The 16,158-nt window shown below is 39.7% G+C and overlaps 1 protein-coding gene across 1 annotated transcript in view; it reads right to left on the bottom strand.

Moving 5' to 3' along the window:
• Nucleotides 1-2,436, bottom strand: part of LOC126462780 (cyclin-dependent kinase-like 1) — a 275,437-nt gene extending 273,001 nt beyond the window's left edge. The window contains exon 1 of the mRNA XM_050096102.1: nucleotides 2,253-2,436. Within this exon, the coding sequence (XP_049952059.1) occupies nucleotides 2,253-2,436 (184 nt within the window). The remainder of the gene's footprint in view (nucleotides 1-2,252) is intronic.
• Nucleotides 2,437-16,158: the final 13,722 nt, after the last annotated feature.

Raw genomic sequence — 16,158 nt, 5'->3', positions numbered from 1 at the left:
AAAGAGTTCAATAATACCATAATGTCAATAAGAGCTACTTCTAGAGTACATTGTACCGCTACCACCCCGGTCCAGACACCGTCTCAAGTATACTTACGGTGTCCTCAACGAATGTGAGGAAAAGAGTGTAAGGAAAAACTTAACGCCTAAGTTTACTAATATTTAAGCCCGGCAGGAGCGTGAATAGAGCACTTATTTGGCGGAGCGGACACAAGAAAGAATTACGATAATATGGGGGATCAGGATCTATACTTTCTCAAAATAGTTCTCTGAGCTCTGATTGTTTAACAGCATACGACTCACCGCGTTGTCAATATGGGATTGCGTGAGGCACTTTTAGAATCTGTTAAAATTGATGGCAATGTGAAGCGTTCATAGAGACAAAAACGTAAACGAAGCAAAATACTCTATAAGATAACTGTCTAGAATCTATGTAACAATGTAATTGAATGTTCTTAGTTTTTGCTTTAATATGAACAAATTAATTTATGTACTTTCTCAGGGGTTATATTTCGTGTTATCACATTAAAATATTGCTGCAGGATATCGTTACCGCAGCGAAATTTAATTAAAAGAAACCTTTGAATTAAAGAAAGTATTTCCTTTTTTAAACGGAATAATCTTTGTTTTGCCGTGAAACGGCCAATGTCTGTACTGAACTGAATGTTCTTAGTTTTTGCTTTAATATGAATAAATTAATTTATGTACTTTCTTTTCTTTACTAATTATGATGAGATTCTTTTAAAGCGTCCCTTGAGGACGAAACGTAATGAAATTATAATGAAATTATTCCTACGCAAAATTTCGATCGTTCTGCCGTTCTTGTTGTTTATCAAGCGTACTGAAAACTTTGAAAATAATATTTTTACTTCTGCATGAAGGTCACTCTACACATGAAAGAAAAATGCACGAGTTGCGTAAATTACCATATATTATTTAAAACTCACAACCTACAATGCGAAATGGCCGCCGGAGCGTGCGTTTTCTTCAAGGCTAGCACTGAGAGTGAGTGTAATAACGCTGGTCTTTCTGGTTTCGTGGACCAGTGACTAAAAGAACAATTACATTGTTACATAGATTCTAGACAGTTATCTTAAAGAGTATTTTGCTTCGTTATCATTTCGTTTCATTACAAATTACCGTTTTGACAGTTAATTACACGCGCATTTTCTGAGGTTTACAATTTTCATTTTACTTTGTTTTGTGTCTGACTTGTCGTAGCACGATTTAATATTTTGTACCGCGTATAATTACAAGGACCCCGTGGTGTTATTGGGCCAAAAACACCCGTGGTTTGCGAACAGTCATACGACGTTTATTATAACACATGTCACTTCTCACACATATATTTTTGTAGACATATGTCACTTTACGTCTCTTTTGTTTTTTACACATATGTATATATTCAGTATATGTCACTTTACAATGGCAGGCAATTTACATTCATTTTGTTACAAATAACAGTTGCCTTTTTTACAAGGTTTCAACTATTTCTACTATGGTCATTGCTCTATCTTTCGCCCTTACACTACGCGGTAACCGAGCGAGGTGGCGCAGTGGTTAGCACACTGGACTCGCAGTCCGGCCATCCTGATTTAGGTTTTCCGTGATTTCCCTAAATCGCTTCAGGCAAATGCCGGGATGGTTCCTTTGAAAGGGCACGGCCGATTTCCTTCCCCATCCTTCCCTCACCCGAGCTTGCGCTCCGTCTCTAATGACCTCGTTGTCGACGGGACGTTAAACACTAATTTCCTCCTCCACTACGCGGCAAGTGAGAACAACTTGGTATGATTGAATAGTCCCGGTGAACAATAGCTTTAATCTCCAATATAGGTTACGAGCGGCGGGAAAACATCGGGTTAAAAAAAAGCGTCCGAAGTCTTCAAACTGTTCACACTCCCGCCATTATCAAATATTGATTGTCAATGATGTTATCATTTGATTACCTTGATCTGCAGTCGATCGTTTTTGCAGTAAACAGTTTTACACAAAATTTACAAGTTATATATTTAAATCATTTTATCGGGCATACAATATGAAAATATGCAACTGACGGTTAATTTCACTAAGTTCGTTCATTTTTCTAGTGCATCAACTTTCAATGTACGACCACTTTACATATGTAACACAATTTTTAGCAGATGCATTAGCACAAAAACTTTTTCATTCATGTCTCTCGCAATCAATACTGCAGAATATATCAATAATTTGGGGTTACAGAATTTTACATAGTTCTCGTGATAAATTATTACGAGGCTCATCGTCGGTTGACTTCGATGTTCGATGCCGCTGGAATGCTGGGCAGACGATCGGGAACTCGTGTCCTGCCGCCGGTCGTTGAACGCCGGACAGCTGTGCATCGTTGTCATACGAGTAGTAGCGGGTTCCGCACACCACGCGCTGATCAGCTGTTGGACGGTCGTCCGGCTCAGTCATCGCGCCACCCCGGAGCAAGAATGAAACAAGTCCACCGCGCATCAGCTTTCTTATCATGAAGATATATACATATATAAGCTGAAAAGACGTTTTGGTTAGTGCACAATCACTCTTCAGCCACACGTGTCTCATTCTTGTTGTTTGTGTATGTACTTTGTTTTTGATGTCACTAGTCCAGCACTTTACAACATTTAGGACTACGCTTGTGCTACCTCACTGTCTAATAAAGTGCATAGCTCATAGCTTGTCAACACCTCCTGTCACACACGCACTGCATTTCCACTTCCTAGAGCGTTCATACAGTCGTCGTTTTCCGTTAGGATTTTCTTTTGTATGTTAGTCCACCTGTCACTTTAAGCATTCAGATGTTCCATATTTTCACGTTACTCACTGCCGTATGCGGATTCCGCAGTTTGACAGTACATCCTACACTTTTATGCTTGTGATATTTCAATAGTTTTGTACACTCTATATAACTATTTTGTACGTGAAACTTCATATTAATGCTTATACATGTCCACACGCTACGGATTTTGGCCATTAATTTACGTACTATTTACAGATTTACTATCTTTCCTGTGTATCACAGTTATTCCTTGCTGTGGTCATCCTCACCGCGTTTTGTTGGTGGATTTGTCTTTTGTTTGTTAAAAGGTTTTGGCCTTTTACTGTCGCTACTTTAGCGTCCAGGATGTTCGACAGTTAAAATGCACTTTTCACACATGTGAAGAGTCCATTATAAGCACTTTCACTTTTATATTATGTAGCACACACGGTACATCCCTTACTAGAGAAGTCTTTATATTTCGGTAGAATCATTTAGCCAGTGTCCCCTCATGCAGAAAGTTCGACTAATTGGACACCTAGACTATTCAGTTCAGTATATTAACCATCATAGTTGCTCTCAACACTGATTCGTACCCTAGTGTTTACTTTGCATTCTGACAATAGGATCCGAGCACATTACTCCCAAGTATCTAACGTGTGAGGATTTATACCTTCCACCGTGATAGAAGTTTAATATCAATACTTATGTTTGACAATCCTGTCATTATGGTTATTAAAAAACTCTTTGATACTGGTTTATGATTTGCAGGTGCACATTAGGCAACAAGGAACCATGCGAATTGTCTTCATTTCCTTACTCACACTGTGATTTTATGGAATTTAGTAATTCACTTTTTGTTGCCATTGTTCACATACTCTCTCATGTATTGATGCAGACATACTGCTTTCATACATAGACAGATAAATGTACTTATACATAAACATTTAGACACATATTTACAATACACACACAAGAAAAATGCAAGAATGAACCTAAAACTAATGAAATAACCTTACACTACTGTACCTACTTCAGCCTCGTGATCTTCATTTTCCAATGAATATTCTTATGGGTAGAGATTACGCACCTTTTGTGTCTCAGGATTTGCCGAAACATAACATCCCCCATGTGGTATCTTAATTATCCGATGTGGACCTGTATACAACAGTTGCCACTTGTTGTTAACCCTTTTTTTACTTGAGACTTTTGGATGTGTCCTCAGTAATACTAAATCTCCCTCTCAGATCGGATCCTTACAAACATAATGATTCTGTTAATGTCTAGCCGCGAGGGATTAGCCGAGCGCAGGCGCGGCTCGTGGTTTCTATACTGGGGAAGGCTGCGGCATTTATCGATCGGAGCCAAGATAGACCTCGGGTTACGCTACAGATTAGTCTGACATAAACAACTAAGAATTCAGGGGGAGGGGGTGAGCAGATCACTCTCTGCCCATAATTTTACGTACTGTATCTTCTATAATCAGGTATTAAATATTGTTAGAAGCTAACTTCGAGTTAAAATCTTTGGTTAGTGTTTTTATACGTCATCATGACATTTTCTGACACTGTGCAGCAAATCATATGAAAAGATATGTTTCGGAGATATCTTTAATGCGGGTCTGGATGCACCAAGTTCTTTCACTTTCATCCTATGGCCGTGTTCCAAGTTTTTACCTATTAAATTGCACACTGAATTCATATTGCGCTTGTTTCACACTGGCGGTATGTCGCAGATATTCACCAGCAAGTAAAACTCACTAAAATCTTGCAAAATATACTCCGAAAAAGAAACTTGCTAATATCACACGGTATCAACAAATGCCGTCAGCATCAGCAAGCAAGGAAAGTAAAGTAACGGGAGAAATTTCGCGCGCTTTGTCCTCTAACCAATTATGAAACTCTCGCTAGATGGCAGTACTGGTATGTTACTGTAGTGTAGTGCACTCTGGCGGGATATTTGCAAACTTATTCTAAATGTGGATAAAATAGCCAATGGCAGAAACAAAACAACTATGTAAAATATTACCAAAACAATAATACTAAACGTCGATTAATGACGCGTCGAAGCGTAGTAGAGATGTGCAGAGACAGAGATTGGATAGCGAAGTTTCGGCCACTCTACATTCCTTTATTACATAGATAGTGGAACCTGAAAAATGTGTGGCGGTTGGTATGACACCCTTAGGCTACAAGCTCTGAGCCTTCGGGTCGCCCATAAAGAGCAGTACTATGTAGAAGCCACGCCCCCAAACCGCTACTACATGCAGCTTACGGACGTTCCAAGCGCAGCCTAAACACTACTAACCGTTCGGAAAACATCCATCGATACAAACAGTTCCAAAAACGTTGACCGTCGTAATTTTAATCAGAATGGGAAATATGCAAAATTCGTCCTGATAATTTAAATTATGTAATACGTTCTTGCGAAATTTACTTTAACATATATTTTGGGGCGGCTCCGCCTAAGAGCCTTTAATTACGAGCCGCGCCTGGCCGAGCGGTCTAAGGCGCTGCCGTCACGGTCTGTGCGGCTGGTCCCGGCCGAGGTTCGAGTCCTCCCTCGGGCATGGGTGTGTGTGTTTGTCCTTAGGATAATTTAGGTTCAGTAATGTGTAAGCTTACGGACTGATGACCTTAGCAGTTAAGTCCCATAAGACTTCACACACATTTGAACATTTGTTAATGTCTCGGATCGGGCATCGAGCACTAACCGCATACTCCCATCTGCTTTCACGACGGCGACCACAGAGCTACTATATGGCGACAATGAATGTTCTATTATTTGTCATTTAAGCATTTGTTGAACCTCTTTAGATACGACTTGCTTTTTAGTCCATGTCACGGAATACGTGGCGCGACAAACATATCATGCGGTTTCATTTGCATACTTGTATCCACTTATTATACCAGGTTTCTCGGGGAATACCTCACTACCAGGCGCGGCTCGTGGTTCCTATACTGGGGAAGGCTGCGGCATTTATCGATCGGAGCCAAGATAGACCTCGGGTTACGCTACAGATTAGTCTGACATAAACAACTAAGAATTCAGGGGGAGGGGGTGAGCAGATCACTCTCTGCCCATAATTTTACGTACTGTATCTTCTATAATCAGGTATTAAATATTGTTAGAAGCTAACTTCGAGTTAAAATCTTTGGTTAGTGTTTTTATACGTCATCATGACATTTTCTGACACTGTGCAGCAAATCATATGAAAAGATATGTTTCGGAGATATCTTTAATGCGGGTCTGGATGCACCAAGTTCTTTCACTTTCATCCTATGGCCGTGTTCCAAGTTTTTACCTATTAAATTGCACACTGAATTCATATTGCGCTTGTTTCACACTGGCGGTATGTCGCAGATATTCACCAGCAAGTAAAACTCACTAAAATCTTGCAAAATATACTCCGAAAAAGAAACTTGCTAATATCACACGGTATCAACAAATGCCGTCAGCATCAGCAAGCAAGGAAAGTAAAGTAACGGGAGAAATTTCGCGCGCTTTGTCCTCTAACCAATTATGAAACTCTCGCTAGATGGCAGTACTGGTATGTTACTGTAGTGTAGTGCACTCTGGCGGGATATTTGCAAACTTATTCTAAATGTGGATAAAATAGCCAATGGCAGAAACAAAACAACTATGTAAAATATTACCAAAACAATAATACTAAACGTCGATTAATGACGCGTCGAAGCGTAGTAGAGATGTGCAGAGACAGAGATTGGATAGCGAAGTTTCGGCCACTCTACATTCCTTTATTACATAGATAGTGGAACCTGAAAAATGTGTGGCGGTTGGTATGACACCCTTAGGCTACAAGCTCTGAGCCTTCGGGTCGCCCATAAAGAGCAGTACTATGTAGAAGCCACGCCCCCAAACCGCTACTACATGCAGCTTACGGACGTTCCAAGGCGCAGCCTAAACACTACTAACCGTTCGGAAAACATCCATCGATACAAACAGTTCCAAAAACGTTGACCGTCGTAATTTTAATCGGAATGGGAAATATGCAAAATTCGTCCTGATAATTTAAATTATGTAATACGTTCTTGCGAAATTTACTTTAACATATATTTTGGGGCGGCTCCGCCTAAGAGCCTTTAATTACGAGCCGCGCCTGCTCACTACACTCATTCAGTCATTTCATTATTTTGGTTACGGTCGAGGTAACTCGATTCCGACACCTTTACTTCAATACCTTGTCTTATTTCTTTTGTTTCAGATTCTGCAATTTGGCTATCTTATTGTTAAGTCCCCCTGCAGCAGTCATTTTCTACATGCAGTACCTTTTAGTCAGAGAAATCCCCCTGAACCTGTCTACAGTAATTATTATATGTGGCAGCAGACTTTATTAGCGCTAGTTCATTAACCTTATTGTGGTTTTTCAAGGTACATGTCGCACGAGAGAGGTCTATCTTCTACATCTACATCTACATCCATACTCCGCAAGCCACATGACGGTGTGTGGCGGAGGGTACCTTGAGTACCTCTATTGGGTCTCCCTTCTATTCCAGTCTCATATTGTTCGTGGAAATAAGGATTGTCGGTATGCCTCTGTGTGGGCTCTAATCCCTCTGATTTTATCCTCATGGCCGCTTCGCGAGATATACGTAGGAGGGAGTAATATACTGCTTGACTCTTCGGTGAAGGTATGTTCTCGAAACTTCAACAAAAGCCCGTACCGAGCTACTAAGCGTCTCTCCTGCACAGTCTTACACTGGAGTTTATCTATCACCTCTGTAACGCTTTCGCGATTACTAAATGATCCTGTAACGAAGCGCGCTGCTCTCCTTCGGATCTTCTCTATCTCTTCTATCAACCCTATCTGGTACGGATCCCACACTGCTGAGCAGTATTCAAGCAGCGGGCGAACAAGCGTACTGTAACCTACTTCCTTTGTTTTCGGATTGCATTTCCTTAGGATTCTTCCAATGAATCTCAGTCTGGCATCTGCTTTACCGACGATCAACTTGATATGATCATTCCATTTTAAATCACTCCTAATGCGTATTCCCAGATAATTTATGGAATTAACTGCTTCCAGTTGCTGACCTGCTATATTGTAGCTAAATGATAAGGGATCTTTCTTTCTATATATTCGTAGCACATTACACTTGTCTACATTGAGATTCAATTGCCATTTCCTGCACCATGCGTCAATTCGCTGCAGATCCTCTTGCATTTCAGTACAATTTTCCATTGTTACAACCTCTCGATATACCACAGCATCATCCGCAAAAAGCCTCAGTGAACTTCCGATGTCATCCACAAGGTCATTTATGTATATTGTGAATTGTGAATAGCAACGGTCCTACGACACTCCCCTGCAGCACACCTGAAATCACTCTTGCTTCGGAAGACTTCTCTCCATTGAGAATGACCTGCTGCGTTCTGTTATCTAGGAACTCTTCAATCCAATCACACAATTGGTCTGATAGTCCATACGCTCTTACTTTGCTCATTAAACGATTGTGGGGAACTGTATCGAACGCCTTGCGGAAGTCAAGAAACAGGGCATCTACCTGTGAACCCGTGTCTATGGCCCTCTGAGTCTCGTGGACGAATAGCGCGAGCTGGGTTTCACACGACCGTCTTTTTCGAAACCCATGCTGATTCCTACAGAGTAGATTTCTAGTCTCCAGAAAAGTCATTATACTCGAACATAATACGTGTTCCAAAATTCTACAACTGATCGACGTTAGAGATATCTTTGCGTTCCTCTCACGCAACGTATCCAAATACGGGATACAGGATACCGCTAAGTTCCTTATGACCATGAATGAGCATTTCATAGCTTCTTTTTCTATGTCTAGCTCGGCTTGTACCTGATTTTTAATTATTTGCACCCGGCCACGTATGGCCCCACAATTTTACAGTTTTGCATTGGTAAAATTGGCAGTCTCTTAACCTGGTCTACGTATATATAAAATTCACGACGCATAACTGAAGCTTTTGCTCCTATATCAATAATGATAACTACGGGTATTCCGTTTATCTGAGCCTTAAAATCAACTTGTACTAACTCAATCTTTTGCTGCTGTCTCGGTTCAGCAATTAATTCCTCCCTGAGCTTTTCACCTTCATTATACCTCAACATGAATGCTCGTACGCTTTGCCAGCCTTCGCCCTGTGCCATACCTACCCTATGTGGAAGGCTTACATAGGTTGGTTGGAATTCACCGCCGCCGAACATCCGGGTGCGGCTCTTCAACCGCTTCCACAATGAGTACTGTGTCACTTTGTTTCTGTTGTTGCTGCTTTGACATATATTGCGGCTGTGGTGTCCAGTGCTGCTGCGTAGGTGACGGCGGCATTGGTATAACATTTATGTTATTCACTGGCACGTTTCGGTCGTCGGAAGCGTGCTGTCTGCCAATTTGCGGGGCCCTATTTGTGCCACTGCTCATTTGCAGTTCGCATATTTTAGTTAGCAAAGGAATGTTTAAACTTCCTTTGTTCCTCTGTTTCCTATTAAAATTTCCGTTTCCGTTTTTATTGGGGGAACGGTTACTACTTCCATTGCATTGGTAGTCAGACGAACCACTGTGACTATTTTGTTTGTTACTACTGTGGGCGGCGTGGTAATCACTTTCTCAATTCTGTCCACCTTTTGTGGGACTGCATCCATTCGCGTTTCTTTGCTCATTGTTACTACCGTTCGAACCTGGTCCACCATTGCCAAATTCGTTTTGCCTGGCGTCTTCTTGTACTAAATCCAAAGAATCAATGGTGGCCATAAATTGTTCGAGATCCGTATCGGGCACATGAACAAGCTTTTCCCTGATTGAAATTGGTAACTTGTCCTTTAATATACGCAATACATCTCTGGGAAGCATGGGTTCATCCCAGTATCGTGTCTTAAATAAATATCTTTCGAAATATTTCCGAAGATTGCCTTGCCGGGAATTGAGCGGCTCAACGGTTCTGAGTCGTCCTTGCACACAAGGTGACTAGAAGCGAGCTAAAAAACATGTTCTCAAAGTCTCAATATATCTACAGCCTCCATTGCCTAGAGAGCTGCATCTCCGTTCGTCAGTGAATATTTGGAACTGCCTGTGCTTAATAAGCAACTCCTCATGTTTTACCTGTGCGACAGTGGGCGCAGCACCCACATCTTGGTTTTGCTGTGAAACGGCCAATGTCTGTACTGAACTGAATGTTCTTAGTTTTTACTTGAATACGAATAAATTAATTTCTTTTCTTTACTAATTATGAGGCGAGTCTTTTAAAGCGTCCGTTGATGACGGAACGCAATGAAATTATAATGAAATTATTCCTACTCAAGATGTCTGCCAAGAATGGTCGATTGTTCGGCCGTTCTTGTTGTTTATTCAGCGTACTGAAAACTTTGAAAATAGCATTTTTACTTCTGCATGAAGGTCACTATAGACATGAACGAAAAATGCAAAATATGCCTAAATTACCATATATTGTTTAAAATTCACAACTTAAAATACGTTTCATTACAAATTACCGTTCTGACAGTTAATTACACGCTCATTTTCAGCGTTGTACAATTTTCATTTTACTTTGATTTCTGTCTTACTTGTCGTTGCACGACTTAATATTTTGAACCGCGTATTGGTGCAATATGTTAATCTGACATCGACAGTTATGACTGAGATTATGTTTTTATTGACTTTTTAGGCAATGAACTTAAAACATTCATGCGTGTCTATACAATGAACAAAAGTTTACGAATAGTATGTTCGCAGTCTGTGACCTACACTGAGTCAAGACTACCATTTCATGGCCAGCTAGGAAAGTTGTTAACGGACACAAACCACATGTGTCGTTGTGACACTTGACAGACACTGCACACTTCTACTCATGAAAGTTTAACGAGGCTTTATTTTTAATTTAAATCTTTTCCTGTACGCTATCATGAGTTTTTCAAAGATGGCAGTTCACGTTTGGAGAGTCGTCGTACAGGTCTAAAGGTTATGTGTACATTGAACAGATGTCTCCAAAAGCAGGTTTTAATTTGGATGCAGTTTTGAGAAAAGTCAGTGATTCTTATTTGGCGGTGCGGTTTTCTCAATGGACTTACAGATATCGTCTGTGACAGTGCGATCACTGATAAGATATTTTGGATGTGAACATAGAACGCTCTACGTCCCGAAGATAGCCCAGGTTGTGATTCGCTGAATTTCTTACGCTAACTATGACAGCTGGCAGAGTAATACTGATTCAGTTATCACATACCGGGCTAAGATATAACAGATGTAGTAGTTACTTCTCTTTAACTGCCCAACCATATTAGGTTATTTGATGCAACAGTTGCTCACAAATACGATTAGGTTAATGAGAGTACCTTCAGTGTGTGTTGAGCAGACGGGGCAATAATTTGTTCTGTGCATAAAAGGCGCTCTTCAGTCGAACGTCCGCTTGCCTTTTACTCGATTCATGCACACAGCACAATCGCTACAATTCCGAAGTACATTGACCTTATTTGGTGTTGCACGTTTATTTGCTCAAATTATTTTAGATTTCCATTGCGGTGATTAGAACTTTGAAGGTTACGCTAGAACTAAGTTACAGTACCAGCGCAGAACTATTGAAGTGTCAACCCGGTTATCGATTTCTCACAGTTAGCAGAACTACGTCACGCTAGTCCGACGTGACACTTAATCACATATGAGACAGTTGCGACAGGCACAGACCGTACATCTTCGTTGACTGTTTACTATCTCCTGCCCTCGTCTATTAGCTGATAAACTGCTCTTTGCAAATTACACTGCCTCTACTTTGTTACCACCTCGTCTTCCACCTTTATCCAACTTCACAACCTGTCTCACTCACTCATGATTTAAACTGACGACGAGATTTCATGGAAAAGAGGTCTAACGTCAGATAATGGACTTCGTTTCCTGAAAGTTGTAAACGATATTAGGTGAAAACAAAGAAAAAATGTTCGTACCAAGAATTTTTTCTCTGTAATTATGTGATAATTGTTAACCTGTGGAAATATGTAAGTAATTGGTATTTCAGAGTACATATTATAACGTAATTACATAACACGTAAAAATTTGAATATGAAACTTCCTACATAATATTAATATTATCTTTTTTATCAGTAAATGAATGAACTTACATGGTTTTTCTCATTCCAACATAACCTTTAAACCCCTGGAGGAATTTTAACTGATGTTGGAGCACATATAATTTACTAGCTGCAAAGAAAGTACCTGAGTTTAACAATATGTGAGGATACGAAATGGACTGAAGAAACAGGCTTAATGACAGGTAAAGCAGCTGTTATTCTTCGTTTCATTAGTAAGATACTATGAAAATGCGTTCAACAAAGGAAACTGCTTGTAAAACTTCTAATCACTAAGTTTCAAGACTAAGTATTGTATGAAGACTCTAGAAATACAACACAGCCCCCACGTCTTACTGACGTAGCGTCCATGAACACGTGATTAGGCTAATTTCACAAATACGGCGAGAAGAAACTTCGATTTGTAGTAAAATGCGAAATACCATTTCACATGCACTTGACAATGGTTTGCAGAGTATAGGTGTAAATGTGGAATGTAGATGTCGAATCCAGAGTTTTCGCCATCGCTAGGCTGATTAGTGGCAGTCCTGACTACATTCCACCGATTGGCGTGGGGCTCACGATAAGAAGGGGTTGTCATACAGAATGGCTAGAAATACAACATTAATGTAGAATTCAGGGTCACCTGTGTCATTAGGCTGATTGGTGAAAGTTGCAATGATGTATAAGCTTAAATATTATTGGCAAAAAATTAGGACGTGTAACACTTAATCGATTAGTAGCAGGTTTATATTAGGTAACTGTGTATCTAAGATTATGGAATGTGTGTTCTTTGTTAGTTAAGGTCCTTGATTTGTGATAGGAAATCAGAGTTCTGTAATATATATATATATATATATATATATATATATATATATATATATATATATATATATATTGAAAAGGCTAAATTGTATTTCAAATCATGAAATTTTATAATATGTTCATGAAGAAAAACAGTGTATATTGGAAGCTGGTTCATGCTTAGGGCAGTCCCTCTGCAACGGAAGTGGCTCGGCTCAATGTAAAAGGTGGTTTTGGCGGTCTATCTGGGCGGCTACTTGGTGGGAACTGTAGGCTGTCAGTGGCTAGCCGTTGCACGGTACACATCGACGGTGGCAAGAAAGGCAACTGGAAGCCGTTTCCTAAGGAATTTTGCCTTGGATGTGGATTTGGCTGTTGCATGGTACTCTCGGCAATAAGGAATGGCTCTAACAGGTTAAAAATCTGTCACCAAGAAGAAATTTTATAGAGCATTCAAACATCAAGAACCGTGAGTAAAGTTAGCTGCCATGTCGCTTGTCACCACAACCTCGCCACTGCTCCACAACCTTCATGCATAGAGATATGTATTAGAGCAAGGACCACTTAATTTGTGTGAGTGATTTAATAATAATCCAAGAGCTATAAACCTGTGTTTAGAACCACATCTTTTATCCTGATCATGAACCTATGCAGGATCCCCTCCTAAGTGTTCAGAAAACTGATTGTCCTGTTTCAAATTAACTAGTGATTTATTTATTTTTGTCAAATGTGCAAGGAGTAGCTAGAGTTGAAGTTAGTTAGAAGGTTGGTAAAGTGATCTCAGTTTACTGCAGAATATCATTTTGCAAAAATTCAGTGCAACACTGTGTAAATATTACTGTCTAAAATACCTGCTTCACAGGTGATGGAAAAGGCACGTAAGTTAAACTTATTTGAAACATAATGTAGCCTTGATTACTATCATGAACTATTTATTTTGAAGTTAACTGAGCATCAGTGTTGAATAATTGCCTTGAAAAGAGTAAAACCATAAAATTCCAAATGAAGCTAAGAATTAAATTTAGTTGAATTGAATTTCGCAAGTGAAATAATCATAGAGTTTGACTAGCGATACAATATCAGTTTATGGGTCCCCACCAAATTCTTCTCATATTAGAAAGATAATCGAAATATTATTGCTACTAAGGAAACCTGTTACATTTCTATAAATGGGAGTATAAACTGTATAACTGTGGTATTATTTATTTTTATTTGTGGCATTTATTTATTTATTTATGCATTTATTTAACCTGGCAAGATTAGGGCCTTCAGGCCCTCTCTTACACCTAACCAGGCATACTCAGATTCAACAAATTTCAGTGTCTACAGAAAATTAGGACATATAACATGTTATACAGTATTAATGTTAAAGAAAAAAAAAGAGATTATAAAAGTAGTACAATGATAATTATAACAATCAAAAAATAATTATTACAATCAAGAATAATAAAAATAATAATAATGATAATAATAATAATAATAATGACTATGTATATGAAAGTAAACATATTTTTCTTTTATGAGTGTCAGTCCTATTGCTAGTTGGGAATTTTCTCGTTATATTCTTGCAGCTTGTGAGTTATTCTCATCAAGCAGAGACATAAGACGATGGAATGGGGTGAAAGAGATATAGAAGAGGTAGATAGGTTAGAGGAAGAGAAATAGAATGGTAAAATTCGAAGCTATGATGGAGAGGAGAAAGAAAAAGATGAGGGGGGGCACAACAATGGTGGCTATACCGTCCCTAATATGTAAGTTTTAAGTTCCCTCTTGAATGTTGAGTGGTTTTGGATAAGACGCAGATCACAGGGGAGCGCGTTCCATAGTCGTATGGCTGAGATGGAGAATGACACGGAGAAAGATTTTGTGTTATGTAAAGGTACAGCCAAGATGCTAGACGTATCCGATCTGGTATTGCGGTTGTGGAATGATGATAGGTGTTTAATGTGAGAAGATAAGTATTGGGGGCACCAGTGGCTAAGAAATCGATTAAGTAAGCACATCGTGTGGAGATCGCGTGCCTTATGTGGGCGTATCCAACCTAGCTGTCAGTTAAGTCAGAAGCCCCTCCATGTCCAACTTTAGTTCGGTGCTTCCTGCAGTAACATCTCAACTAATGACCCTGATTGTAACTGTTATTATTATGAGTTGGGTACAATGTTGCTTCCTGTGATAACTGGTTTGCGCATTATTGCTAACTACTGCTACCCACAGCTTAGATTGTCCTGTATCCGTTTGTATCCAGTGTGCTATTCAAAATGAATCTTAACGAAAGTCACTTCACCAACTAATATTCAATTTTCTGAAACATATATTTTCAAATTAATGTGCCTAATTGAGCTGGCGATCGTTCGATTTTTTCATTCGTTTATGAATTTTACTACTTTCATTAAACCCAAAAGTTTAAAACTTGTTTAGTTTTTCTATTAACTGCACTATATTCAAAATTACAGTCAGATACCTTCATTCATTAGACACACAAACGGTCAAATTTCCCAAATCCTCTCAGAGGGTAACATTAGTTTGTGTCACGGCAGGCTAGTGTTATAGACGTTATAAACATCTATAGAGTGAACCAAAAAAATAATTCTCCGATGCCTTCATTTTCTGAGGAACAGAGACAATAAGTAACGCGTTATAATTAACTAGTTCACTATAAAATTGGAAGCCGTAGGAATGGACAACATATTAGAACTACATATGAGAAACAGTTGGTCTACTGTAAAATAACCAAAGTTCACTGAATAAAAAAATATAAGGGGCGATGACAAAGTTTGCGTTTGAGAACGCTGCTGCAACTTTTACCCAACGTAGTGGGGCTCCGATGCGGGTATACAAGCACCGACATGTAGGCAAGAGCATTACGACGAGCATGCGGTAAATGCGGAAACGTTAACTGTGGTGATGTTATTACCTCATGCGTCGAAAGAGGACCAACGTGCTATTACTCTTTTCTTGGCGGCCGAAGGGCAAACACAGGCAGACACCCATTTGATAATGAAGAATGTGTATTCTTCAGCATGTCTGACGAAACCCTCCGCTGTGAAATGTTGCGCCAAGCTTCGACAAAGAGCGCTGCTGCTTACGACAACACACGTTCCCATATCACAAATGTAGTAATGCAGAAATTACGCCAACTCAAGTGCGAGAACTCGAGCACCCGCCCTCATAGTCCTGATCTCTCCCCGTGCGATTATCACGTCTTCGGCCCCTTAAAAAAGGACTCGACGAATAGACGACTCCTGTCGGACGAAGATATGCAGCAGGCAGTTACGGACTTCTTCACGTAGCAGGAGAGGTTGTTTTCCCAAACAATATCTTCAACCCTCTGCGTCGGTTGGGTGATTGCCTCAATGCTCACGGCGATTTCACTTCATTAGCTTACAGATTCTGGGCTGTACGGTCTTCGAACAGAAACTTTTTGACATCCTCTTATCACAGGTAAAAATACTGACTCTGGAGCAACATATTTAAAGTATTGACTTAGCGTGCTAAATGGGATTCACCATACATTTCATTCTTACGAGCAATTTATGAAGATCTGTACAGA

The sequence above is a fragment of the Schistocerca serialis genome, chromosome 1, assembly GCF_023864345.2.
Source record: "Schistocerca serialis cubense isolate TAMUIC-IGC-003099 chromosome 1, iqSchSeri2.2, whole genome shotgun sequence".
NCBI classification, from domain to species: Eukaryota; Metazoa; Arthropoda; class Insecta; order Orthoptera; family Acrididae; genus Schistocerca; species Schistocerca serialis.
Note: the sequence above shows the minus strand (reverse complement) of the source record. Positions and strands in the feature narration are given on the sequence as shown.